This window comes from Citrus sinensis, chromosome 6 (assembly GCF_022201045.2).
Source record: "Citrus sinensis cultivar Valencia sweet orange chromosome 6, DVS_A1.0, whole genome shotgun sequence".
Classification (NCBI taxonomy): domain Eukaryota; kingdom Viridiplantae; phylum Streptophyta; class Magnoliopsida; order Sapindales; family Rutaceae; genus Citrus; species Citrus sinensis.
This window is the reverse complement of record NC_068561.1, coordinates 6,070,552-6,098,492: the sequence shown is the minus strand read 5'-3', so window position 1 is coordinate 6,098,492 and position 27,941 is coordinate 6,070,552. Positions and strand designations below refer to the sequence as shown.

The 27,941-nt window shown below is 33.0% G+C and overlaps 2 protein-coding genes and 1 non-coding gene across 6 annotated transcripts; 2 read left to right on the top strand and 1 right to left on the bottom strand.

The window, feature by feature from the left end:
* Positions 1-362: 362 nt before the first annotated feature.
* On the top strand, positions 363-6,002 carry LOC102608782 (hypothetical protein). Its single transcript, XR_008055713.1, has 10 exons — positions 363-455; positions 566-686; positions 977-1,185; positions 1,561-1,754; positions 1,870-1,978; positions 2,761-2,916; positions 3,698-3,800; positions 4,124-4,297; positions 5,090-5,235; positions 5,586-6,002. It is a non-coding gene; the product is annotated as a hypothetical protein (transcript).
* Positions 6,003-14,991: 8,989 nt separating this feature from the next.
* On the top strand, positions 14,992-17,612 carry LOC102631435 (late embryogenesis abundant protein At5g17165). Its single transcript, XM_006491753.4, has 2 exons — positions 14,992-15,219; positions 17,094-17,612. Exons 1-2 carry the CDS (start codon positions 15,125-15,127, stop codon positions 17,368-17,370), a joined length of 372 nt encoding a protein of 123 aa, XP_006491816.1. The 5' UTR covers positions 14,992-15,124; the 3' UTR covers positions 17,371-17,612.
* Positions 17,613-18,434: 822 nt separating this feature from the next.
* Positions 18,435-24,676, bottom strand: LOC102631015 (pentatricopeptide repeat-containing protein At5g42310, chloroplastic). Of its 4 annotated transcripts, none has more exons than XR_008055677.1 (6): positions 22,905-24,676; positions 20,694-20,846; positions 20,495-20,565; positions 20,271-20,386; positions 19,329-20,173; positions 18,435-18,674 (listed from the first exon to the last, which is right to left on the bottom strand). XR_008055677.1 is itself a non-coding variant. In XM_052443199.1 (5 exons), coding segments are annotated over exons 1-5 (1,557 nt in total). In that variant the 5' UTR covers positions 24,120-24,676; the 3' UTR covers positions 19,165-20,171. The 4 variants fall into 4 exon arrangements, 2 of the variants coding, with proteins under 2 accessions (XP_052299159.1, XP_006491815.1); XR_008055676.1 differs by lacking the exon at positions 18,435-18,674 and having other exon boundaries at positions 19,165-20,031; positions 20,120-20,173; XM_052443199.1 differs by lacking the exon at positions 18,435-18,674 and having other exon boundaries at positions 19,165-20,173.
* Between the last annotated feature and the right edge of the window lie 3,265 nt (positions 24,677-27,941).

Genomic DNA, 27,941 nt, shown 5'->3' with positions numbered 1-27,941 from the left:
ACTTTCGTGTAGTCATTTCTGTTCTTGATTTGATGTCATTGTTCTAAAACAACTTCTTTTTTAATTTATTAAATATATCTTTCTAGTTTGTTATCAAAGAAAAAGATATTGTATCACCAAGAAATTTTCTTTTGTGTAGTGGGGAAATTAAGAAAATCAAATAAGAAAAAAATAAATAGGAAAATGTCACATTATTATTTACATTCCTGATTTTGTTTTTGTGTTGAACCCTTTTAAATTTCTTTGAACTGTTGGATTCTCTTGATGTCATTCTTATCATGGATTGTTAAGAGTGGGGTTAAGTTGTAGGACCTTGTATTTTGCTTCTTGTCATGCATATACTAACATCCATATTTCTTCTTAATTAGCACATTGCCTGATCAGAGGTCAGATAAGTTGCAGCATGCACTACCCAAGGGAATTTGGCAAAGTTTTGATTTTGAAGTTCACATCCGGTATCTGTTCCTGGACGTGTATCTGTATCCATTAAAGTCATGTCTGTTTTCCCCCTTTTTTAAATGAATTTTGATGTTTTCCCCCTTTTGCTCTTTTTGTAATATACCAGGATTTACCCTCGTTATATTTGCGAGGTGGATCAATTTTACCTTTAGGTCCTCCACATCAGCATATTGGTGAATCTAAGCCATCTGATGACTTAACACTTCTGGTGGCTATAGCTGAGAATGGTAATTTTGATACATTAAATTTTTGTAGAACAACTTGAAATTTGAAGCTAATAATTTCATAAAATGTTTATCATCCGATGTAGTTCATATTCTACAGCATTCTATTTGCCCGCAGATTTTTCTGGTTTGATTTTTTGCCTACAAGATTGCAATCCTATGTGATGGTTTAAGCTGCCTACAATTTTTATTACTACAATTTGAAGGTTTTGACTGGGAAAATAGTAGGTTTGATGCTTTTAAGTTAATAATTTCTTTAAACTGTTTGTGCCCATGGCAAAATATTAATGTAGAATAACCAGAGAGATAACACCTGAAACATTGATCTTGCCGGCAATCAACCACCTCCATGTCATCACCAACAGCACCAGTGATTTTTCTGGCAATCAAACTGCTCTTTCATTCATCAGTCATCTTCAGCCCACACCATTACTTCCATTGGTTATACATATGGTGTAATGTTGCCGACCTAGAATTGGTTCCTTGCTATTGCCAGATCCAGGTTCTTTTTCCAGTCTTTTGGGCTTTGAAATCTTGGGCCAGTTTTTGTAGGCCTTTTTTGGTCAGGTGCACTTGTTTTTAAATATTTTGCCGTGGTTGATTTTGTTGAAATAGTTGAGTGACTTGCATTTTGATCCATGTCTACAAACTTCTGATCATAAAGTAAAAATATGACAAAATTTTGTCAACTTGATCATGCTCAAGATGATATTACTCTACTTTGTTTTCTTCTTTTTGGAGATCTGTCCTACATCAATATGCTTTCATGCGAGTTTGTGAAACGACTAAAAGTTTGATAGCCTTTCCAACTTTATTGCAATGCTATTGATCCTGCTTTCCTTTAGCTTCTGTATAACTTGCTCATTTTCTCTTACAGGCAAAGCAAAAGGTGTTCTATTTGAAGATGATGGTGATGGATATGGATTCACTGAAGGTCAATATCTGCTGACACACTATGAAGCTGAGCTTCAGATGTCAGATGTTACTATTAGAGTTTCCAAATCTGAAGGATTATGGAAAAGGCCAAAACGTCGTCTTATTGTAAAAATATTACTTGGTGGAGGTGCAGCGGTTTGTCTTCTTTCCCTAAGAAACATTCATTAAAATCCTACGTTATGCTTTTGTTATTTACCTTCTAGAGCATCTGTTTAAAAGATTTTTAGTAACTGAACTCTTGCGAAAACAGATTGATACATGGGGAATGGATGGAGAGGATTTGCAAATTGCAATGCCGTCAGAAGCTGAAGTGTCTAATTTGGTATCGGCAAGTAAGGAAAAGTACAAGATTCGTATGGGTAATGCTGCTTCCTCAAGCCATCTGACGGTTAGTCATTCATTGGAATTATCCACAAATTACTAATTGTTGATTTCTTTTTCAATTTTCCCAAAAATTACTTTGAGAGATTTTAGTTTACTTTTCCATCCTCTTCAATTAAGTAGATTTACGCTGCAAATTCAACTGTCATGTTTGTGAACATTCTGATGTTCTTATTGCAGTACTTTGTTCAGTCACATATCTTCAATCGTATTATATCATTAGGTGTCGTTCTGGAAATTGCATTATTATTCACGCAATTTTATGGCTTCATGTGTGTAAAACTAAAAGTTGGGTTCTGAGTCACGGTTTCTAAGCTTTTCCTGGGGATTTCTTATAGATAGTTCCCTGTCCGTTCTTTATTGACGGATGGTTTGAGTTGAGAGGTTAAAACTATTGGAATTCTTACATTTCAGATTTTTTCAATTTCTTCTTGTAGGGAATTTTTATAAATTGGATAGTACTTGCAGAACTTAATTACTAGGCCTTAACACCATTTATTTCTGAAATTCTCTCAAAATGTAATTTTTTATTGTTCATGGCCATATTGCCCCAGTAAATATGCTTTTAATTGCAGAATTCATTATCTTGTTCCAGATGTGCGATTGTCAGAAGAAAAGAAAATAGTTTGAAGAATATTCTATAATTTGTTAATTTCTATAAATTGTGTTGAGGACTTGAAAGTGCTAGGAATTTGATGAACTAAACTTTAAAATCTTTACTAGTGTTCGTGTTGGTTCTAATGAGGGTTTTTATTTGCAGAAACTGCTAAGCTAATTTCAGATGCGGAAAAGGCTTCTGAACACAAGGGAGTAGAACTTTCACAGACCCCTATTGAACTGAAAAGCGGTGATTGGGCTCTTAAAGTTGTGCCTTGGATTGGGGGTAGAGTTATTTCCACGGCACACTTTCCTTCAGGTAATTCATTATCATTGTTTTTCTTTGAGTGGGATGACATCAATGGTCTTTCTCCCTCTCTCTTTTGGTTAAAGTTGTACCCGTTGAGTTTATTCTGGCTGTTGTATCTCGAACATATGTGAGATACTTCATTGGTCACTTTCTTAAACCCCAAGATAAATTGGACATTTTTTTAGTTTTTCCTTGGTGCAACTTTGAGTCTAACGGTCATCTTCTCCTTGAAGTCCTAAGTTGCTATTTTTTACTCTATTCTTTACACATATGAAGGCACTGATGTTAGATTATCAAAGGAGAAAAAAATGATGGATCTCTAGACACGTTTTCTTTACAAGTACTTTAAAGAGACATTTCACTAAATTTGGAATAATTCAAAAACAAAGATGGAAAACAATACTTGAATTTGTTCCACCATAAACATATTTTGAAAATTTGTTAGCTGTTTGCTGCTTGAATGTCCTTATCGGCCTTATGCCCCAGGCTACATGAGATTTCTTATTTGAAGAATGTTAGAATGTACCTTCATTTCTAGTATTATCTTCTTGACTATACACATGCTTGTGTGAAAGTGACACGTTGCATGAAAGAGTGTTTTCAGTCACGCACAAAGAAGAGTGTTTTTACAAGTCAAACATGTGCATGCATATGCGTGCCCACAGGTAGATAGAAATTTTACAATTCAGTGGAACCTGACCAAATCAGTTACTTATTCATTTGTATTTCTAATGTGTGAAACATTATGTTAACTGCTCATCCTTTGACTCCAAAGTTATTATGTTGACAGGAACACAGTGGCTTCATAGCAGGGTTGATGTTAACGGATATGAAGAGTATTGTGGTACTGAATACCGGTCTGCTGGATGTACTGAAGAATACAGTGTCGTAGAGTGAGTTTCCGATTACTATGTTTAAAACTTCATTTCTTTTTCGAAGAAGCATAATTTAAATAATCAAGACTTGTACTGATATAATGCTTTCTGGAATGGGACCTATAAGGTCAAAGAGCCAAGCATTTGATTGAATTGTTGACAAATAGCAGTTGGATGTGTTTGTTTTATTTAAGATGGAGTGTTAGAAAATCATGCTCTATCTTTCTTTGCTACTCTAAAATATTATCTACCTAATAATAAATTTGTTGTGGCTGCTTGTCGTGCCCAATGTTCCTTTTTCTGTTTGTGTTATGCTTCTATCACCTTTTCTTCTGTTGTAGGAGGAGTCTTCAGCATGGAGGAGAAGAGGAGTCTCTCATGTTAGAAGGTGATATTGGTGGTGGGTTGATTCTGCAGAGGAAGTTAACTATTCCCAAAGATAATCCAAAGATCTTTAAGATCGATTCTAAAATTCTAGCCCGCAAAGTTGGTGCTGGTTCTGGTGGCTTTTCAAGGTGTGTTTCATTCTGTGTTATCTTTTGTTTCTTTTCGACAGTACTGCTTCTAACAGTGCTAATTCTGTATCATTTGGGACTGTGGTTTATCATTTGAGAAGAACTAATTCTGTATCACTTAGATAATGGTCTAAGAGTCTTAAGTGATGTAGGTCAGTACTCGAAAAAGAAAGCGAAAGGGGACAATAGAAAAAATAACAGTAAGTAGAGGGAATGAAGTAAGAAATAACTAGGAAGAAGATGAAAAGAAAGAATATGAAAGAAACGTCTGTTTTTATTATGTCAATCAATCATCCACCCCCACAATCTGGATCAGCAGATTCGGTGGGCAACTCCTGAGTCAACTATTCTTAAAATAATAACAGCAGCTATGTCATGTAACTTCATTCCCAAAAAAATGAAACACTTTAATGTGTACATCTTTGCTATGTACAATTGTAGTCATACTCTCAAGCCTTCATCCAATTTGTTGTGGGAATACAAGATTAGTATACTTTTGGAGGTTTGAGAGTGAGAGTGACGCTCCCTTATTTACCACATAAAATTAGTATATAAACTGAAATATTATTGTTACACAAATGGAGGCTAAAAGGCTTCAATATTAATATTTTAATGTGTAATATTATTGTTTCTGGAAATTCAAGTAAATGATTTTTCTCTTTAAAAAAAATTAAAGAGAAATTGCCTCCCTGCCTCTTTTTCGCAACATGAAAAGCTCATTGCTACTTGTGTGCGTGTTATGGTTTTCTTGTTTATCTACACAAACTCTGCAACTCTTACTTTCTGCTGCAGGCAGGTTTGCCTGAGAGTGCACCCCATGTTCACCCTTCTGCATCCAACAGAATCTTTTCTCTCATTGACCTCCATTGATGGGTCGAAGCAAGAAATTTGGCCAGAATCTGGGGAGCTGTTTTATGAAGGAACCCTTCTGCCTAATGGTATTACTCTGTACTTTCAATTTTATTTTGGTTTTATGTCAAAACATGTGGCATTGTCTACTAAATCAAAATGTGAAAGGACTATTAAGAAAGGCAGTATACCGAAGGCATATAAGGATGAACACAAAAATTTTGGTTTCCCTTTTATTTTTTCTGCATTTCTGCAATTGTTCTTCCAACTGCTTCCCGAGTGAATCATCGTTTAAAATTGTTTTCAGAGGTAAAAAAAAGATCTTTTGAAATCAAATGTGATGCTGATAGATATTTTCAAACTCAAGTTGTGACAGTGTTTGCCTCACCATTTAAAAGAATTGACAATAAATTTGTTTTGTATGTGATTTTGATTTCAGGCGAGTGGATGCTTGTGGATAAGTGCCAAGGTCTGGCACTTGTTAATAGATTTAATGTCGAGGAAGTTTTCAAGTGTTTCATCAGGAACAGTCAATTTGGAGCTCTGGTCTGAAGAAAGGCCAGTTTCAAAGCAGTCACCTCTTGCGGTTTCCCATGAATACGAGGTGATAAAAATTCCATAGGCACTCGGGTAAAATTCTACAAAATATTCCGAACCGTCAAAGGAGTGTTCTGAACTTGAACAAACTAAGATTGAATGTTTGGCTGGCAGAATGTAAATAGCAATCAGCTGAGCCTAATAATAATCGATCTTCACGTTACTTGTTAGTGTCTTGTGCAACTCGATATAATTTGGTGACTTGTTAATGCCTGAATATCTTTCCAAGACTTCAACGAGCATAGATTTGTTTGTTTTAGAGGAAGCAACCATTAGATGGAATGGTAAGCAGCACAAGCTTTGTTAGCTCGAGGATGGTGAGTGTGGGGCTTAAATCATAGGATGGGAATTGACAAGAGAAAAAACTATGAATTGAGATGGCATGGGATATAATAAACTGCAGAATAAATATTTACAGGTGGTCGCATACATCTACCAATTTTGATGGCATAGGAATAGTAAGCCTCTTTTAATAGAAAAATAACAATTCATATGCTGCTTCAAATTCATGTTTAAACAGACTCGACTCTTAACAAACATCAAAGGACCACTAACTTCAGTTACTCCACAAACATTTACAAATCCAACTAAATACCATTCGGATACTCAAAAGGGTTTTATTGTTACCTTTACTACTACTGTAGTAAAATTCATGTTGTATTTGAATTCTGATTCTTTTCATCATTGGTTCAGTGATACCCCAATGGAGCTGGAGATTCCCTCAATTGACGCCCTTGGTAATGTATGTCCTTATTGTTATATTATATTCTATCGATATTACAATCAAAGTCCACCGAAGTAGATTTGTACAATTTATAAGAAGCTGGAATCTATCGAATTTAATTAACGAATCTACTCTAAATAAGAGTGAGAACCTCCATTTCTGTAAGAGTATTTTACCCCTATGGGCACCTAATGTGTTTGCTTTAAACATAGCAACATGATAGCGATGTGATTCTAATGTTATAATAACATTTGTTTGTTGGAAGGAAACAATGATGCGAGGCTGTTGAAGCACGCATGATGATGATGATAATTGTAGTCTTTGAAATAATTTTACTTTAACTGAATCAATTTTTTTCCCATGAAAGTTTGGTTTTGCGACCAAGACGCTTTTTCCCTATTGCACTTAAAATTTCTTTAAGAAAGCTTCTCAATACTTAAAACCACCTTGTGAAAAGCAATAGAGTAGGATTAGGGTTAATTTTATTATGCTACACAAACTCTGTTACAAGGTATTGTGTTTGGTGCAAGAATTAAAACGTAAAATTATCCTAATCTCTGTCTAAGCTTCAATTTAATTGATGGAAGCTTATATTAGATTATGTTTCTTCAACAATTTAGGGGGCATATTGATGAGCTCAAAAGAATTTGAATAATGCTTGGGGACTCAATGTTTGAGTTTTAACTTGAGTCACAATGTCATGTTTCACTCATGCATTGCATGATGAATATAAAATTAATTATTACTTTATTTGACCATCTCATAAATGTAATATCAGTTATGTATTGGATGATGAATGTAAAATTAATTATTACTTTACTTTACCATCTCATTAATGAATATCACATTAGTTGGGACTCAAATTAAGGTAGTATTTATTTTTTTCATCTGAAATCTGAATGAGTCTAAATTCGGCTAAAATCTGAATAATTTTGAATACATATATCCGAATGATATGTTTGTTTTTTCTTTTTTCAATATCTAAATATAAGTGTTAACTTGTTTGTTTTTCAAAAGAAAAACATCTTAAATATGATATTTTAATATAAATAACCTCATAAATATTAACAATACTTTTATTTATTAGATAAACACATGACAACTTATAAATAAATTATTTGATTAGTAAAAAAATTGATAATTTTTATCTTAACAAAGTATGAAAAGTAAAATATATATCAAATACACGTACTTTTCTACATTGACATATGATACTTATAATGTTATTTTTTTACATATTATATTGATATTTTTTCTTGTTAATCATATAAGTCAATCAATAATTGTTTAATCATTGGAATTAAAATTAATGTATTAAATAAAATTCAAAATCTATTATAAAAATAGTAAATATAAATACAAAGAGATGGACCTATTATAAAATACATTCACCTAAAGTTCTATTATATTTAAAATTTTCATTGACCAAACAAAAAATAATAATAGTTGAATACACGTACAAAAAAAGGATAAATAAGAAATAATAAAAGGATAATTTATATAATAGAAATTAAATTTATCTAATAGGGTATTAATGAGAAAAAAATATTAAAGTTCCATTCAGATGTTTTGCCGTTGAAGTAAAAATAAGAATATTTAACTTTTTCTATTCAGACCTAAACATCTTATAATCATATATAAGTAATAAGAAACAAACAAAATAAAATTGTAAATATCTGAAAAAAATTAAGATTCATACTTCAGTTAGAAAACAAATAATCCTTAAAACTTAAATATTGAGATATCTAACATTAGTTAAAGAATTTAAAATTTACGTTACACAACTCAAAAGAATTTAGAAAGACTATAGGTCTTTGTCATGTTTAAAAATGACTTGATATTTATTATCCTTCATGTTTACTTATTATTGGAGATCTAACACCCAACAACATCATCATAATACTAATTAGTTAGAATACTCCTTAATTATTGTTTTTTCCCTTGATATCTACCCATGCTTTTGGGCTGTGTATCAATTAAGGCATTATAGTAATATGGCTATGTAACGATTAATGTAGGGTGCATTTGAGATTGATGTTGGACAGTTGTAGCTTAAAACTATAGCACTAAAGTATTTGGTAAACAATAGCTGTTGTAGTTCAAAAGACATGTTGATATAATTTTTCACTTGTCTAATGAAAAATCTATTATATCTTCAATAATTTTATCAAAATTATTATTTAAAATTTATATTTACTATATATTGCTAACTTTTGTTTCATACTTACAGCTTTTTTTCCATAACAATTATAGCTTAAAAGATACAACACCTCAATTCTAAACGCACTCGTAATTTAGTAATACGGGATGCTGTGTAGGGTAAAAACATAATTTAAAACAAATAGAACCATATCACTTGGAAATTTAACAATTGGCACCATAGTCTCCTACTAATCTATCGTCATTGTTGCCGACGCCGATTTTGCTTGAGGTTCCCTCTAATTATTTTCCAAGAGTATATGAGAAAATGAAATATTTCTTTCTCTATTGACCTAAGACAACAAAATTAGATCTAGTAATTTGTGGATTGTACGGTAAATATTCTAATGGATCTTTTTTTTTCATCCAACGCTGACATTTGTTCTCTCTGACTTTTATGGATCCGACTTAGATGTTAATGCCTTTTAAAAGTTAAAAGTTGAAAAAAAGCACAAAAATTGAGATGCGAAATGACATTAGATTCTTATTAAATAAGGTTGAATATTAATTTTAAAACGATGTATTTTAAAATTAAATCCAGTAATTTGTGCATTGTACGGTAAATATTCTTAGGGATCTTCATTTTTCATCCAATGGTTGAGATTTATTTTCTCTAATTTTTATGGATCTGACTTAGATGTTAATACCTGTTAAAGGTTCAAAGTTGAAAAGAAGCACAAAAATTGAGATGTAAAATGGCATTAGATTCTTATTACATAAGGCTGAATCTTACTTTTAAAACTATGTAGTTGAATCTTAATTAACTATGTATTATAACCACCTACACTTTCTTAGCTAATTTGCATACTTTCTTGCCAATTTTTATGTTTTCTTTTGCTTCTTCAATTCCTGTGCTTCATTTTCTACAAAGAAAAAGTGTGCTTCGGAAGTTTTGGGCTATCATATGAAAAAAAAAAAAAAAAAAGGCAATGAAGAATTCGAACAGGAATTTTACTTGGACAAATTATTCCCTATTAAAAACTAGATCTATGTTATTTAAGTTACCTGAGGCGAATTTCTGGTGATCTAAGAAGAAGTAGCTTAAAGAAGAACCAGCAAAGAGAACCGGAGGTGCTTGCATGCATAAGAACCAGCGATAGTTCGCTTGTAAATGTTATGTTCATCAAAACAAATTTTCAGACTTTCAGGGAATCAAGAGCTAAAGAGAACAAGCTTGGTCCGATTCTAGAATTCTCTACGACATTCTACAACTTATATATGTCTAGACAATTCCACACTTGCATAACTAGACTTATCTAGAACTTAGGAGATTTTTAGGCGTGAAAAAAAAAAAAAAACACCAGTTAAATTAAAAAGAACAATGATTAAAAAAAAAAGAAGGGTTTTTATTTATTTATTTAAATATGCCTCATTTATCCTTAAATATCAAATCTATACCCCATTACATATACATATACCTCATGAAAGTGTAAAAAGTCAAAAATAACGTAAAAAAACCATCCATCTACATTTTCTTTCTCTCTCATGACTTCTACATAATAACATAACTAAAGTCGAGTATACTCAACTTTTTACCTGACTTAATTAAAAGAAAATTTTTCATTTCAATTTAAGTCGAGTATTCTCAATCAGCTACCGAACTTTAATGAAAAGTCGAGAATTTTTGCTGAATGAATGTTGGGTAAGGTTAAATTAAGGTCGAGTATTCTCGACTCTTTACTCGACTTACTTGAAAAAGTCGATAATTTTTCAGATAATTTTTTATTTCAATTAAAGTCGAGTATTCTCGACTATTTACATAACTTCGAGAATATAGTTTCACTTTTATAAGGATTTAGTTGTGGTTATTTTTGTAATTTCTCTAGTTTTTTGAAGTATATATGTATAAAATTTAATAGTGTTATAATTTAAGGCATATATTAAGTATTTTGGAGGAAATGAGGTATATCTCACACAATTCTCCCAAAAAGAATCATGCTAAACTAGATCTCAAAATAATCATAGCTTTAACTTTAACTTGATGCAAGATAAAGTCACAATGTAAGATGTTAGTGCCTTCAACAAGTCGCTGTAGTCCTACCTTCACTGCTTAACCAGTATTTCTCTTTAAAAGTAAAATAAATCTTTTAAAGTGCTTATCTGTGTCCACCTTAGTAAACAAGCTTGGTTATGTGAATGAACTTTAATTTTTAAGAGGATAAATCATGGTCAGGTCAGCCAACCTTCTGACATAGCGTATGGCTTACAATAATCGCTGCAATGTTTTTGTTAATTCTTTGATGATTGTTAAGAGGCTTTTGGGGATTCAATAGTGAGCATTTGTTCCTCTTCGCCCTTATCTGGTCATACATTGTGAAGCTAATGTACTCGCTAATATCCAAACATAAGACATGTTTTCCTCATTCCAAGTTTTTAGTAAAAACTTTCTACTCATTCGTATACTTTAGATTATCAAACTTAAAGCCATTTAGCCTGCACAATACAAGAGAAATCAATATTATTTTAATGTCTTGTATGATATGAAACCAACTGCCAATGCACACACTTAACCTTCCCTAGCCAATGCCCCCAACAACTTTCCAGCTCCTCCGAACCCTTTGCTTCTTTTTTCTAGAAACAAAAAGCGTGCCACGGAAGCTCCAAGCCAGCTGACCAAATGGAGAAAAGAAAATGGGAGAATTCAAGCACGAATTCCATATGGAAAAAAACTCTAAACCTTGCCGCGTGGAGAAAAAATAACGCTAATGGCAGCGACCAAACTGAATAAATTTGGCAAACAAACCCAAAAGTGTTGCGCTTTCAGTGTCTTAGCCAATCATTGAATTTGACATTACTTTGAACTAGTTATCACAAAGAGATTGCTGTTGGAGTCACAACTAAAACAAAGAATCATGAAAACAGTTGATGACGCACGAGCTGCGCTGCATCATGTATAGCCACTGTGGGCCTTGTGGCTATAAGAGAAAGAAAAATAAATCACAAACTATGGTAGTGGAAGAAAATAGACAACAGCGAGATAAGACTCGATAAACTTCTATCAAAAAGATTTATAACGTAATATTAAAAAGAAAAAGAAAAAGAAAAACAACAGGACATAAACACAATGGAATAATAACATCTGGATCCATAGAGATTTTCAGGACCCTCATGGAAGGAAAATTGATAAAGAAAATATGAGATAGAAGGAAGGGTAATTTGTTCTTTTTTAAAGGCTTTTTTATGCCTCTTTTTTATATAGAGAAACTCTAAAATCCTTTTGCTAGTATAATTTGAATTGGACACTCATTTTCCTTATTTAATTTGAATTAGTTATTCATATGTCTCATAATTTAATTCAACTTAAATAATCCAAATTGCATCTAGATTTGACTTATTTAACTCTAATTCTTAATTAAATCAAACACAATACTAATTTTAAATCAAATATAAAGTGATTGCTCTCACTTTCCTCTAATGTGGGACATTAGTATTTTGAAATACTAATAAAACTCCAACATATTGTAATATACAAATGAAACTGGCAAAAAAAACTTGAAATCGTAAACATTAAACATGAAATCAACTCCATCAAAGATGAAATTGTTGTTTATTTGGAATCGATCAACATTAACGTGCAATAATTACTAGTTTACTTGACACATTTTATCATTGACTTGAAACCAATTTAATGGATACTTGAAACAAGATCATTCAATATGCAACAAAAATAATTAAAGATGGAATTAATTCTATCAAGAAACATGAGACTATTAACATGTAGCAATGGTAGTTATTCATGAAACTAACACCATTATTTTGAATCTATATAATTTGTACATGAAACTAAAACCAATGCACCAAGTTCAACTCGACTGTAGCTCGCTTCTTTTTGGGTGTGAAGCGATGTCAAACCAAAATATTCAGTAAGCATGAGCTCTCCCTGGAAAGGAGATGATCTAGCCGCACTGGATGTTGAACTATGAACATTAAACATGAAACTAATGGTAATTTGAAATTACTTACCATCAAACAAGAGAATATTAGTCATTGAACATGAAACCTCTTAGAGCACACTTGAGTCGTTTTGAAAAATTAACCATTAATCTTGAATAGTCAGCCATCAAACATGAAACCAATGCTATCTAAAAGTTTGTGCAATAAATATGAAACATAAGATTATAAACTTGCAATCATATAAGTCATGAAAATCATAGTATAATAAATATGAAACACTTACTATTAATATTGATGTAAGAACCATTAAACATAAAACTAATGTTAAAAAATTACTACAGTAAACATGAAATTTATGATCATAAACCTACAATAATATAATTAATTATATTCAAGTATAATGAATATGGAAACAATCCCATCAAACCTAAAATTACTATCATTGAATATGAAACTAATTTTTTATTATTATATTATTTTATATTCTTTTTATTTGATTAAGTTTAATTATTATATAAGTATAACACACACACACACACAAATATTATAATATTATTTTATTCATTTAGGGACAACCGATTGCTCCAATTTGCTTTTCTAATTTCATAATGTTTGGTAGTCACTTGGCAGCCAAACAATTAAAGAGCTCTTTTTATTATTTTTATACTTTGCATTCCCCCAAGAAAGAGGTGTAGCAAAACCATACTCCCTCAAGAATGGGGAGCAAGAATTATTCTCCACCAAGAATGGGGAGCAGCAGAACCGTGTTTTCCTAAGAATGGGGAGTAGGAATTATTCTCTCCCGAGAATGAGGAGTAGCAAAACCATACTCTTCCAAAAATGGGGAGCATGAATTATACTCTCTCAGGAATGGGGAGTAACAGAACCATGCCCCCCAAGAATGGGGGGCATGAATTATGCTCCCCCAAGAATGGGGAGTAGCAGAACCATACTTCCCCAAGAATGTGGAGTAGGAATTATGCTTCCCAGTAGAGCATGGTCTCCATAAATAGGCTCAGGAGAGGAGGATGGCAAAAGTCATGGGTCCATGGAGCCCTTGACTTAGTTCTAGATTATGGAGCACATCAGAAAAGCCAAGTCCAAATAAACGAGTTATCGTCGAATCAAGCTCAACAAAATAAAAGTCGATAATAGAAGGACATTACTTGGTCTAGAAGCAAATTAAATAGAGTTTGACACTGATACAATCTATGAAAAGGTAGAAATATTTTGTAATTAAAATCCTAGAGGATAGAAGAGAGTTAGATAGAGTTTAAGTTAGAAAATAACTTTAAGGCTATAAAAGTAGAGGCCTCTCATAGTGTAAGGCATCGAAAAAAAAAATATAGTAAAGAGAAGGAGAGTTGAGTTATAAGTGTGATCTTAATAAAATATTTATCTTTTTCAGCCTATCGACGTAGGCCAAAAGCCGAACCACGTTAACTCTCTGTATCTTTTATTATATTGCCCCCATATAAATTAATTCTCTAGTTAACCAAAAATTTGCGTCAACATCATTTATCCGATACACACATGTATAGTTGCAAAGGCTCTCTTATAACATCTAAGTTGGGTACATAAGATCAAATTCGTAATAAATAGAGTTAATGCTATCTTATTTAAGTTCTGTTTGGAATTAAGGTGTTGTACCTTTTAAGTTATAGCGGCTGTGAAAAAAATTATAATTATGAAATAAAAATTAATAATTTGTAGTAAATATAAATTTTAAATAATAATTTTGACAAAATTATTAAAAATATAATAAATTTTTATTGATACATGTTAAAAACTATTTCAACATATCTTATAAGTTATAGCAGATAGTGTTTACCAAACACTTTAATATTGTATTTTTTAAGTTACAACTACTCAATTTCAATTCAAAACACACTCTTAGTGTGTCAAATCATTTATCCTAAAATTTTAAAAAATTTGTAGGAAACAAAATTAATCTTTATATTGTTAGGCATCATTTAACGCACACTTGAGTCCTTGCGTGACCTATCGTATATATTATTGATCAATTTCGCTTTTTTAATTTAATTTACTATTTTTGAATACTAAAATAGTTCATTTCAGCAAACGACATGACAACAAACAACCACGAATGCGCACGCTTTTGCGCAACTAACTCACTTAACGCCGTCAAAGTACACGTCATATAGCTTTGACAAAGATTGGAATATTCTTTTATGAACCGCGTCAGAAGTCGGTACGAACAGAAAAAATCCAGTTAGCCTAACTTAACGGCGTGTTTGAACCTAAAAAAGAACAAATCCAGTACGACAAGTCGTACTGGCGAGTAGGTGACGAGCGGACCACGCAACGAAGATTATTATTATTTAAATTAAGGCTGAAAAAACGACAACAAATAATGTAATTTACTAGAATAGACATGATGATGGTGTGACTGTTGTATATATAGGTAGTGTAAGACTCTGCTCGTTTATCCAATCTGTTTCCCTTTCGCCCTTTCTTTTTAGTTTCTTCAATTCCACTAAGCACTTACTGCACCCTGCTGGTGGCTACAGCGTCGCTTTTGCTAGAAAAGTGATTTTACTTGTATGGCAGCTAATTCGAAGAGCACTCGAGAGATCGCTACCTTGGGGAAACGACTGGCTAACCATATCTTCAAGCGCGATCCTTCTGCCACTGCCAGGTTTGTCCTTAATTATTGTAGATTCTTCTGCTACGATTTCAGAATCAATTTTTATATGATCTGATCTCAGCCGTTGATCAGTCATACTTTTTTTTTACTTAAAAAAAAAAAAACATTGTTTAGGCTTTTGAGAATCATTCATCGCTCACTCATCCAATTTACGTCTTTAGATAGTAGATATTGCTAGTGTTTGTGGATGGAGTTTTGGACGGTAGCCCTTCTGCCATTGTGTATTTTTGTGCCGTACGCAGGTTGCTGCTGCTGTTGTTGTTGGTTTGTAAAAACGACAGACTAGCACACCCAATAGTAATATGACATTTGTCCATTTTGGGTATTTTGGTGATTTACTCATTCGTTTCTCTCTTTTGACAAACTGAAAAAAGCCCAAATTTAATTTTCTGTTTTTATAAAGTAAGCGACCAATATGCTGGGACTATTTTTTTTTTTTATAACTTACCGAGGGTTTCTTGACTTTCTTCTAGATTTTGAACTATAAATCTTTGATCTAGATGCTACGTGATTTTTCAGAAAGATCCAAGTTTTGGGTCAATTTGAAAAAATCTAAGTTTTGAATCAATTTTCTAATTTATTTTTGTGCTGACTAATTGTGATCTCACCTTCCGACTATACAATAGACTAAATGTAAAAGATTTAGCTACTAATTTTTATGATTACAATAAATGAACTCGTAAACTTGATTCAATGTTAAATTCTCATGTAAATGAGAAAAATATCTGAATTTTATATCATTTGGAAAGAAAATAATGGAAGATGATGTGTAATAAAAAAACTGTTAATTGATAATCGGGAGATGGAACAAAGTATGTAGGGTCGGTTGTGAGTCCTTATCTGGTTCAGTCATATGCTGATCACGTGAAAAACACGCTTATTGGGTTTGGGCATTGAGAATTGAGAAATGAGAAGAATTTACCTAAACAGATCAGCTCCCAACTCAATTCCACGTGGTCTGCACCCAAACCGATGCTACTCTTTCTAATTTAATGTCAGTGCTCTCTGGGGAATTTACAAAGATGCCCCCATAAGTGTACAATCTTCTAGGTTATAACATGTTAAGGTGATATGTTCGACTAATCAAATTCTGCTTAGTGGAGTAGGTAGGCTAGGTAAATTTTTATTTTTTTATTTTGTCGACCTATTGTTTTAATGTTTATGGGACCTAAGAAATTAAAAATGGAATTTTTTTTATAAAGTCTGCAGCTTTGTCAATTAATAGAGTTTAATTCACTTGACATAACACCTTAACAAGATCAGTCCACACAAATTTTTATCATAAAATATGGGTGTAAATTATTTTCACAAACTTTTATTGGTGTTTAAAGAATTACAGGTAAGTTTATTTTGGTTTGTATAAAATTTATAATGTAATTTGAAATGTGCTTGGTCATAATTAATTTTTTATGCTTTTGTGGAATTAGATGAATTTTTTTTGAAGTCTTTCCACTTCTAATAAATTCTTTGAGTTTTAAATATTTATACGAATATATTTATGATTATCTCTTTTTAAACATAGGTGAGATACTTTCTGAACTACTTAGTATGCATCATTATTTATAAGCAAAAATATTTTCAGATGCTTTCATAAAATGTTTGATTGATTTATAGAAATAACTGTGACTAATTGATTTCTTAGCCATGTATCCATAGTAATAGGATTTGTGGGATATTTATTTAGATTTAATATTTGACTAGTTAAGGTTTCACACTATTAATGCCCCATTTGCCAAATATCTAATCTCAACTTGTTTGATTGCCAATGCTTTTAATCTTGGGCATCATAATTTATTTTGTGAGAATTATTACAATTGACTATAAAATCTTTTTAGACTTGATAATTTATGGTGATTTTTCTGCAGGAGATTTGGGCACACATCAGCATATGACAAGAACGTTGATGAACAGGCACGGCCTAGTGTTGTTCCGGATGATGTGATCGAGCCCCAGTCTGAGAAATACTGGGAGCCAAACCCACAAACCGGAGTGTTTGGACCTGCCAGTGGCACTGAGGCTGCAGGCACGGAAGGTGGCTTTCACTCCTCGCCTGCAAATGGTCGCGACGAATCTGTCTTGGAGGAGAAAGCCTGGTTCCGCCCCACAAGTCTGGAAGACTTGGAGAAGCCTAACCATACTTAAAGCACCACGACTCGTCTCGTGTGCCTGGTCTACTATTCTACTACTAATTATAATAAAAGTGCAGTTGAATATTACCGTTGATGTTCAATATATTGTTGGTTTCAGAGATGTTATTTGCGAACTTATAGCATTTCTATGGGCATTGTAATGTTTTGTTGATATGTGCAAACTCATGACTTTTGGAAGCTAAACATGGTAATGCATTAATGTAACCGTGTGGGATGCGTCTTTTGAGTTTGAGATATTTTGCTCTAAAATACTTTTCTTGTTATTCTAGTGATGGTTGGTATCTTCAAATCGTTTATTTCTATGGTTTCGATTTACTATTACTTTTCCTGAAAAGATGATGATAGGAGACTTTGACCAACTAGCAAAAGGAGCCCAAAAATGGTAAAATTAGAATGGCAAATAGTCATTGTTGTGAATGGCTATCAAACACTCCCATTTAACAGTCACTATGTAATATCATATCATAAATAAATTTGCTTGGGACTTTGAAGAATAGCTAGATGAAGATTGAATCCCATTTCGGTATTTTAAAAAACATATTTTGATTTCATGATTTGCTCCATTATCTTTGGCAATGCATACCCTTTCGGTTCAAGTCTTTGAAGTCGGCAAAGCTAGTTCGTGGACATTTTTTTATGATACAAGATTACGAGCAGCATATGGAAATGTGGAGCTCATGAAGAGAATAACCAATTATGTTTTCTTTCATTCATATTCCCGGTCCCGGACTTCTTGGTAAATGGCAATAAAGTAAAATATAGGTGGCGGAAGCTGGCTTTCAGGGTAAAAGAAAACAAGAGGGCTACTTTGTCCGGAATTCACCTGGGCAAGCCAAATAACCTTGACAAAAAAGGGAAAGCAAAAAGGTCTTAAATTTCCACAACTACGAGTTTGGTGTGCTGAAACAGACACACGCTGCCATACATTTCCCTTGCTTCATACGCATCGAAACACAGATGACTACCATATATTTCCCATGTTTCATATGCAATGTTCAATTAACGCAGTCCTAAAATTCTGAATAAAAGCGTCATCAATGAACTATGACGATGCTCTAGGAAAAATATAATATTTCTTGAAGAAGATTTTGGACAATTATCCATGCATACACAGATCTAAACTCTTCCTGAAACAATTTTTTCCTAAAAGCAACTGGGTGAGAACTATCCATAATGTGCATGAAATTTTAAACAAGAATAGAAAATATCAGAATCAACTAGTCCAAAGAGAGATGCCCTTACTTTAAATTTATAAAAGGTGTCCAACGTGAATATATTCCATTTCCCTAGCTTAATCTGCAACCACCAGTAATGATAAAGAGAAACAGGCTTCCTCAATAATACAGAAAGAATTAATCATCTGAAAAGTCAGTAACTTTCAAGAGGCAAACACACAATATACATATATGTGTGTGTGTGTGTGTGTGTGTGTGTGTAATCACCTTTAATATATTATCCAATTCAAGTCTAGATTGTGAAATGCTATAAAACATAAGGAAATAGAATAAGATGAACACAAAGGTGTCGTCATAATGTCTCTTTGTTGACAACAGCCATATATATGTATTAAAGAATTGAAATACACTACGGTTTCAAATCTGCTTTTTCACTAAAAAAAGAGTTGCTCTAACATATTTCAATCTAGATAAAGGATGTATTTTTATAACTCTTATGACATCCTTCACTTGTTACTCTTTCATGTTAACCAAGCTAGTGAAGAAACGTAAACCGAATTACCCAGAGGAATGTCTGAACATGATAACAGTCCATGGAGTGCCCGAAGTAATACAACTGAAAGGTGTGTCTTTAATTATCAGTACAATAGGACTAGGAATTTTGACAATGAAAATGATATAGGTCTAGTGAAATTTCTCTATGTTGCCATTTTAGGAAAAACAACATGAAGAATAAATAAGATCCGATAATATCAAAAACTGATGATTAACATACCTAGTCCATGCAGCCAGGACTTAAGAGCATTCAAGGAACCTATTTTTGCAGTTTCCCTGATTCCTACACTTGACCTACTATATTTATATTGTAGTGTAAAACATTGGTCTTCTGAAATACTCTGACTCATAAACTGAGAGCTCCTACCAGTAATTAGCTCTTCTCCGGGGGGCAGCCAAATAGTCGCAATTTTATTTTCTGCTTCCAACTGCTAATACATTATTCTTTTGAGTCAAAAAATTCTCATAACTTGAAACATCTTCCAATAAGCAACCAAATCTATGCAAAAAACTCAGTCAAGTAAGATACTTCCAATCCCATTTCCCAAATAGAAAAAGTTAGAATTCAATTTCTTGGCAAATGCAAATTCAGATAGTGGAAGAACTTTGTACTAGAAACTTAAGAAGTTTCTCATCTTAAAGCATACTCAATTTCATCCACTGAATTTTTCACCAGTTGAAAAACTCCTCTGCCATTGTGGAACAATAATCAATTTCCTCTGTATTCTAATCCCTGTATCAGAGACAAATAATCAAAATAACAAGCTGCTCTCTCTCTACAAATTCATCTGCATGTCTTACCCTATTCAGCAATCTCACTTGTCCAAACAGCAAAAACTATTTAGAGATGATCATGAACAAAACTGCTGCTGTCATTATAGAATTCCTGGATTGATTTTCCAACGACACAAACTCCAGCATTCCTATCAGAACCATGTTTGCCAGATTTTCAAAATTGAAAAGAGAACCAATCAGGTAAAGCCATTCCAGTCCAGGAAACGAGGATGTTACCAGCAAGGAGCAAGCAAGGAACTCATTTAGCTAAAGCAATATGATTCTGGATTCCTGAAAGGATTATCATCATACAGAATATTATCAGGTAGGATTTAGGTTACAAAGCAGAACAACACATGGAACACAAATATGTCCAATCTTTGCTTACAACGTCTCTGCTCAAGGACCACTAATGCCGATTGTAAAATCTGCCTGGCCTTCCTATCTGGAGTGCATCCAGAAGATTCCATTTGTTTGTATATTTCAGGTACCTGGAAAGGAAACAACTAGCATGTGAACAAATGAGTCCCTTAAGTTTATCACAAAACGTATCTAACTTTCTTTTGCCATGTGAGTAAATGAATTCAAATCAAATCAGGAGAATTGAACACCTTATGGAACTTCTTTGCTCTAATAAATGCTTTCATAAGCGTACTGTATGTCACCAAATCAGGACTAATACCCTTCAGAGACACCAGAATACTATCATTAGAAACTGAGTGAAGAAGCATATGTCAAAATTATGAAGAAATCAAACATAACTGTGTTATTTGAACTTGATTGTTATTCATTTGATGAATAGAAGGCTTACAATATCTTTCATAAGGTGATAAACGGATAGTGCTTCCTTATATTTCCCTGCAACTCCAAATGCATTAATCAACACATTCAGCATTACCAGATTTGGCTCGATTCCTTCTGGTTCCATGAGCTGAAGTACCTTAACTGTCTGTTCACACAATCCCTGTATACAAAGAACACTTTCATACTATTCAACAGAATATTTTTTTTTTAAAAAAAGAGAACACTTTCGTGAGAATGTTAAGCTTAAGGTTTCACAAGTATGTTGATTTAGGTAAATCCACTAAGTTGAAAGTGAAGTAAAAGTTGCATACTATTATCACATCAATTTTAAATAGAATGTTCCTGATCAGTTTATAGTAACAGATTATTAATTGCTACCAGAGGCTGTGAATTTCAAGTCATTTTCAGTTTACCATCTCTGATAGTCCTCTCCAAAGAAGAACAAGCTAGCCTGCTTTTCTAAGTATTGTCGTCACAATTTTTATTCCCAAAACTGTTCAAATTACTTGATCCTCTATTAAGTCCTTAGACAATCTCTAACCCGATAATAACAACACCATGGAACCCTAAGCCCCCACATAATTTTGCTAACTTTCAACCATCTATTGACTAATTAAATTCATGCTTACTCTTCTGCTTAGCTACTGCTATCAATATTGTAACTACTAATCTGATATAGCTCCAATACCAAATTCATATAGAACCAACAGATGAAAGAAAAGAGACAGAGAAGAAAAGGTTGAAAAATCAGAGAAATTGAAAGGGGAAATAAATTTATTCCAATAATCAATAATTTATCCAAAAGATTGAATCAAAAGAGAAACATAAGGGCCTATTTATGGAGGCCATAAAACTAAGCAAAAGAGAACTAAAACTACAAATATAATAAGCAACTAAAATAAGGAAAATAAACATGACTACGAAACTAACCTAGCTTGGCCTACAGACGATCACTTTACAATGTCTCAATTTTCACCATTAAACAATTTCCTTTCGCACTAGAAATTAATCTCCGATCTCTAACCTTAGTTCCCAAATCCCCCAGTGTTGCATCAAGCATAAATAATGGATGTGGTAAGGCTTGCATTTCATCATCATAATGACACACAAAGTTTGAACCAAGTATTGTTGTGATTTGTTTTCCCCTTATTTGATACAAGAAGACTAATGATGCAAAAAAGAACGAACATACACAAAAAAAGGATAAAACAGAAGCAAAAAGAAGACTTCCAACTAATAGAGGGAGAGAGTCATGGAGAAAAAGTAGCAGAGGATAAAGAAGAGAATAAGGATAGAACCAAAAACCAATGAAGAAGAGAAGAAAGGGAAATAGAGGAAGGAGCTAGTGGCAGCAAAAAGACGAAGCTCTTCAAATATTCTGAAAAATCACTCACTCTTCGTCTTCCTATAACACAACAAAGCTGATTAATAGAGTTTGCACATCGTGGAGAAGAAAAAAATTTCTCTTACCATGGTAAAACATTGAAAGCTATCTACTAAAGATATTGAAGATAATCTTAACATCAAATTCACAATACATTTGCAGTGCAGGTATATTGACCCCAATAAACCTAAAGACTTAATCAACCGATTATGAATCCCAAACCTAACAACCTTGAAGAAAATGTTCATCCACCTAATTGTTTCAGTCCTAATTATTTCTGGTGTGCCCTACTCATTACAGAAATGTAAAAATAATTTAAAAACAAAAGGAATTCTTTTAACTATTGAGTGCTTTAAAAAAATGACATCTTAACTATTGATTGTTTTAAAAATGACATCAATAAGTAACAATGTTTATAGTAGATCTAATAGCTTAAAAGTTAAAACAATGAAAAAGGTACTTTTCGATAAAAATGCAACTAAATAATTATATTGATCAATCTAAGACATAAAACTGTTATCTCGCAACTTGCAAGTGACTTAGTTGATGGCTAAAATAATGGTGAGGCCTGCACAGAGTAATGGGACAATTAATAAGTATAATTTTTATGGTTTATCCTAGTATATCATAAGTTGTCGCGTGATCTTTCAGTCTGCCTAATTTGCATTATACTAATAATTCCAGTCCATTTCTGAACAAGAATAATATGCCATACATGTGTAAACTAAAACACAAAGATCAGAAGCTAATAATTAACTGGTACTGTAACTTAAATTTAATATATGACAAATGAAGACTAGAAGCTTAAAGTTAGATGATAAAGTGGAACTGCACCTGCTGAGCATAAGCATTTGCTAAGATGCAAAACATGCTCCCCGATGGTTGAAGACCTTCCAACTTCAGAGCAGCTATGCACTCTTCAGGATCACGAAATCTCCCATACTGCCCATAAATATCAACCAAAATCGCATAAATGGCCCCAATTTTTCCATGCCCCCTATCCTTCATATTCTCAAAATTTTTCTTTATCACATCCCACTTCCCCAGCTCTCCTAAACAGCTAATGATAGTAATAAAAATTTTTGGATCAGGATAAAAACCTTGTTCCTGCATTTGTGTAAACAACTCAAGTGCCTTAGCAACATCTCCAGCCTTACAGTGCCACCGTATCAAAGAATTCCAAGTCACTATATCAGGCCTTATAGATTCTTGTTGCATTTTCTCAAATACTTCTAGTGCCTCGACCAACTCGCCATATTTCCCAAATGTATCAATAATACTGTTATAAATCTGCCTATCTAGCGACAAGCCCATCTCTCTAATCTCTTCAACAATTCCTACAGCTTTCTTCCACATGCCATTGTCTCTATAAAGACCAATAACCTTACCATACACAAATGAGTTCAATTGAAACCCCTTGCTCCTCATCTCATTGATTATCAACCATGTATCATCCAACCGCCCAGCATTCACATGATAATCTAATAGAATCTCGTATGTTTCTTGGTTTCTACAAATTCCCATATCTTCCATTACCATCAAAAGTCTACTCCCAAGTCCTAGAAGGCCTTTCTTCAAAAACCCTCTTAGCAAAATATTGTAAAATCTAAGTTTAGGGTTGAAGCCAAAGCAAACCATCTCTTGGAAAATGGCATCCGCTTCCAAAGTTCTACCAACACTTGCTAGAGCCTCAATCAATGAAGCGTAGGAAATCGAACTGGGATGAAAACCCAAAGCCTGCATTTGAGCAAGAAGAGCCATAGCCTCATCAATGTCACCAAGTTTGCAGCAATATTGAATTGACTTATTGTACGAATTGCCTGAAAATTCCTCTCCGGAATTAGAACCATCAGGGGACTTTATGCTTAAGTTCTTGTTGCCCAAACTATAAGCATAACCCTCTTTGACACATCTTCTCATACCAGAATGGCAAGATGAATTTAACTTGTGTCCTGCATGTTCTCTGCTACTGCTATGAGTCGAAAAAAACACCGAGAGAGGAGATGTGCCATGAATTGGTAAAAGTGAAATCGTCTTGAGATTGAACATGAGGATAGATTTTATTCTAAAGATTGTAGCTACTACTACAAACCCAGAACCACAAAACCTCAAATTTTGTCCTTAAACTAACAAGCAGTGGTGAAATTTGTTATTTTGTTTTGTTTGGAAGGCTGACCGTAATTAAGTAATTAATATAAAAAGAGATGGTGGAATCCGGTCATGTCAATGCCTTTGTTGCAACGAGAAGGTCCATCCCATTTATTTTCGAAAATGAAAAATTATTCAAGCTCAAAATTGACATGAATTGCAGTTTCTTCAAGTTCACATACCCTCTAAGCACGTGAAGATTTGGCTTCCGTAGAAGAGAAAACAGCAGAGCTAGAGTTTTCAGCGGCAACTTAGCATTAATTCTCACTGGTTACGGAGACAGTGGCGTTGGCAGTAGAGCCGGACGAGTTACGGATTTTGTAGTGGTGTCGGGGAGTAAATTTTGATAGCACAAGCAAGAAAGAGTCTTTGTACACAATAAAATAATTACGGAAGTAAAGGGGATTCGTTAAGATTAGACTGATTAAATGAAAAATAACATCCATTTTTTTATTTATTATTTTCTCCCCTCCACATCCTTTCTTTCTTTTGTTTTTTTTTTCCTGTCTTCGGTCTCTCAAGTTTCCCTTTGTTCTTTAATCTTTTTCTCTCTCGCTTTAACTCTTAAACCCTTTTACATTTGCAATTTCTCAAACAATCAGAAAAATAAAAAGAAAAATTTCAATTTGACAAAGCTTCAACATATGTTAATTAGGTGTGACATTCAATAATAATAAAAAATTAAAAATATACAATGAAAAATCAAGGAAACAAGAAAAGTTTATCATCAATTACCATGGCCATTACCAAGGAGAAGTGCGAGTTTGAATGTTTGTCAAAGAGGAACAATCAATTTTCATATTCCCTTAAATTCTTATGGTGAAATAAATTTCGTAAAAGGTTGTGCAAGAGAAGTTTTATGCAAGTTCAAAGCAGCTATAATATGGTTAAAGGAAGTAGAGAGTTACGAGTAGAAATGAAAGAGAAAAAAAAAAAATGTAAAGACGATTGTGAAGTAGGGATGACAATTGTACATGTAAATCCATAAATTGATCCAAACTCACCCGTCAAAATACGCCCATAGCAGATAATTTTGTGGGTTGCGGGCGAGTTTGGTATTATAAATTAAAACCCACACTAGGGTGCGGGTGGATTTGGTATTAGCAAAATATTCGACGGATATCCGCATAGATATCCGCCAACCCGTAATTTTTTAAATATTTTTATTTAATTTTAATTAAAAAATATTTAAATCTAAAAAAATATAAAGTAAATAATGTAAAATATAAACATGTGTGTAAGTTGTAACATACCTAACAACCTAAGCCCTTACTAAAGTCATAACCTAAAATAAAGGAAATCCAAACTAAAGGGAAATCAACGGTGAGCAAATTCTCCGTAGATGAAGATATTATCAACTACATTTCTTTAACTCAATTCATGGATTATTATATACTGATTATAATTTTGTATAGACTATTATTCTTTAATCTAATGTATGGATTATTTCATTATTATAAGTTTATTCTTTGGATTAGTGTTTAAAAAGTAGCATTCTTTAGAAAATATTAATCTTAATCATTATTGTACGAATCGTGTTGGATGGCAACTAGTGATGGTAAATAAATAAAAATCTTCTCTTGGAGCTTGTGTTGAATGATAATATGAAATGGTAATTGTTATTTTTAGATGCTAGTTTGTAGCCTTTTTTTATGAATTTGTGCATTTTATACTTAAATTTGAGAATTTGTGTTGGATTGATGTTGAAATTTTAATTTTCGGTTTACATTGATTAAAGTTAGAATTGAATATGTTATGTGAAATTTTAGGTTATTATTATAAATTTACATATTAAGCATTTGTGATTTTAAATGTGGAAACTCGCAAAAAATCTATTGGGTACTATTGCGGATTTGGTAATTGTTAAAGCCCGCAGTGTGCGGGTTTTCTTAAAAAAATTAAAACCCGTAGCGGGTTGTGGGTGGGTTTAGTAATTTAAATTTTATGCGGATTTGAATTTGGTAACGGCAAACACTCTGCGAGTGGTGCCCATCTCTATCCCTATTGTGAAGATCGCTGGAGAGAGAAAGAAGATGATAAAAAAATGAAATATTTAATGCATCTCAATAAATCTTAATCATTCATTTATATATAGTCTAAGCTCATACGAAATGTAAAATATAATGTAATTTTAAAGGGTCACTGATATGACCCAATATATATGTATATATTGGGATGGAGGAAAAAGAAACTAAAAGCTTAGTTAAACACAATGAAATTTGTATCAAGATGATAGGGGTGCCTCGTGTATCCGAGGTGTGTTATTTGATATGGCCTTAGATGAAGTTTGGGAAAGAATAGAAGACTTGTGGTTGTCATAAAAGGTTTAGATCTGGTGGGGGGGGTGGGGGGGGGGGAGAGAGAGAGTTGCCTTGATGAGCTATGTTTAACCTGCCAAATGGAGAATAAAATGTTAGAGGTGGAGCTAACCATGATCAACAAGCACAATCTGATGCTCAAGTTAGTTTTTTGGTAGTATTTTGAGGTAAGAGCTAGAAAACTCTTAATAATAGAGGTGGCTGGAGTTTGAAGAAAGTCGTAGCCCTTGTTGTGTGTATTTTGTCATTGGTGAGAAAAGATAGAACTTGAGCGCATTCATATAGAGTGCCCTTAGATGCTTGGTTTGTTAAAACAATAAATTGTTTGGTGAAAACCATCACTTATAATATGAGAATATTCATGTTGTATCACCAAGAATTTACAACAGAATATGTGGAAGCATACCTAAATCTATAATTTTAAATCTATAATCTTCCAGATCAACATGTTCTCCTAAAGAATCCTTTAAGTTTCTCTGTACTCTCCCCCTAATGAAGGGATGTCAAAAAGAATAGAACGATATGTGTGACTTGGGGGCCATAACTACTTATATAGACAACTTTTCCTGTTGTCTTTAGGTATCCCTATTTAGCCCATAATAAAAGTAGAAATTACCCTTAAGTCTCTACACGTTAAGGCCCACACCCTATCAAATATATTGAAGTCTATATTATCGTAAACCTTAATAGATTACTTTTAATTGAGCTTAATCTTATATAACAGTCTGCAACACAAAATTTATATAAGCCCAATGTTTGATTATGGATCCAACAATCTCAATGTTGTGCAAATTTTATTGTACTAATAAGCGCACAAATCTATTGGAAAATAGATTTTATGGTGATGAGTGTCGATCCCACGAGGAATTAGATTTAATTATGTGTAGGGTTAATTTTCTAAGTGTATATGCAAGTTGGTTGGAAGTGATTTTTTTATCTTAAAATTTAAAATGAAATGGTGAGAATGTATTAAAGATGAACATCAATGCAAATAAAATGTTTGAGTCTCTAGATTCACACTCAACATTTCACCATGGGCTTAATATTTCATTTTTAGTTCCAATTAATTCATTAATTCACGGGGGGTATTTCCACTTTTCATAATCCATTCTCTAATAAATATGGTATCAAGCGCTCAATGTACTAGAGGGTAATGATCTTCCACTAAGTGTGGTGTCAAGAACATGTTGTGTCAGATGATAATAATTCTTCTGTCAACAAACTTGCAAGACCATCCACTAAATAGCTTAGATGCACTCTCTGTCGACACTGAGTCAAAATGACCCACAAAATACTAGAGGAGAATTTTCTCTCTAATAAATATGGTGCTAAGTGTTCATTGTGCCAGACAATAACGATCCTTCACTAGAGAGTCGGTATACCGTGCAAAATCTAGACAACATAC

Excerpts from the sequence above, each read along its gene's own strand:
- LOC102631015 (XM_052443199.1), bottom strand. The coding sequence starts at position 24,119 with ATGTTCAATCTCAAGACGATTTCACTTTTACCAATTCATGGCACATCT. Across the intron at positions 20,847-22,904 it reads CAAATGCTTATGCTCAGCAG|GGATTGTGTGAACAGACAGT; the intron begins GTGCAGTTCCAC and ends CTTTGTATACAG. Across the intron at positions 20,387-20,494 it reads AGAGCAAAGAAGTTCCATAA|GTTTCCTTTCCAGGTACCTG; the intron begins GGTGTTCAATTC and ends CACATGCTAGTT.
- LOC102631435 (XM_006491753.4), top strand. The coding sequence starts at position 15,125 with ATGGCAGCTAATTCGAAGAGCACTCGAGAGATCGCTACCTTGGGGAAA. Across the intron at positions 15,220-17,093 it reads GATCCTTCTGCCACTGCCAG|GAGATTTGGGCACACATCAG; the intron begins GTTTGTCCTTAA and ends ATTTTTCTGCAG.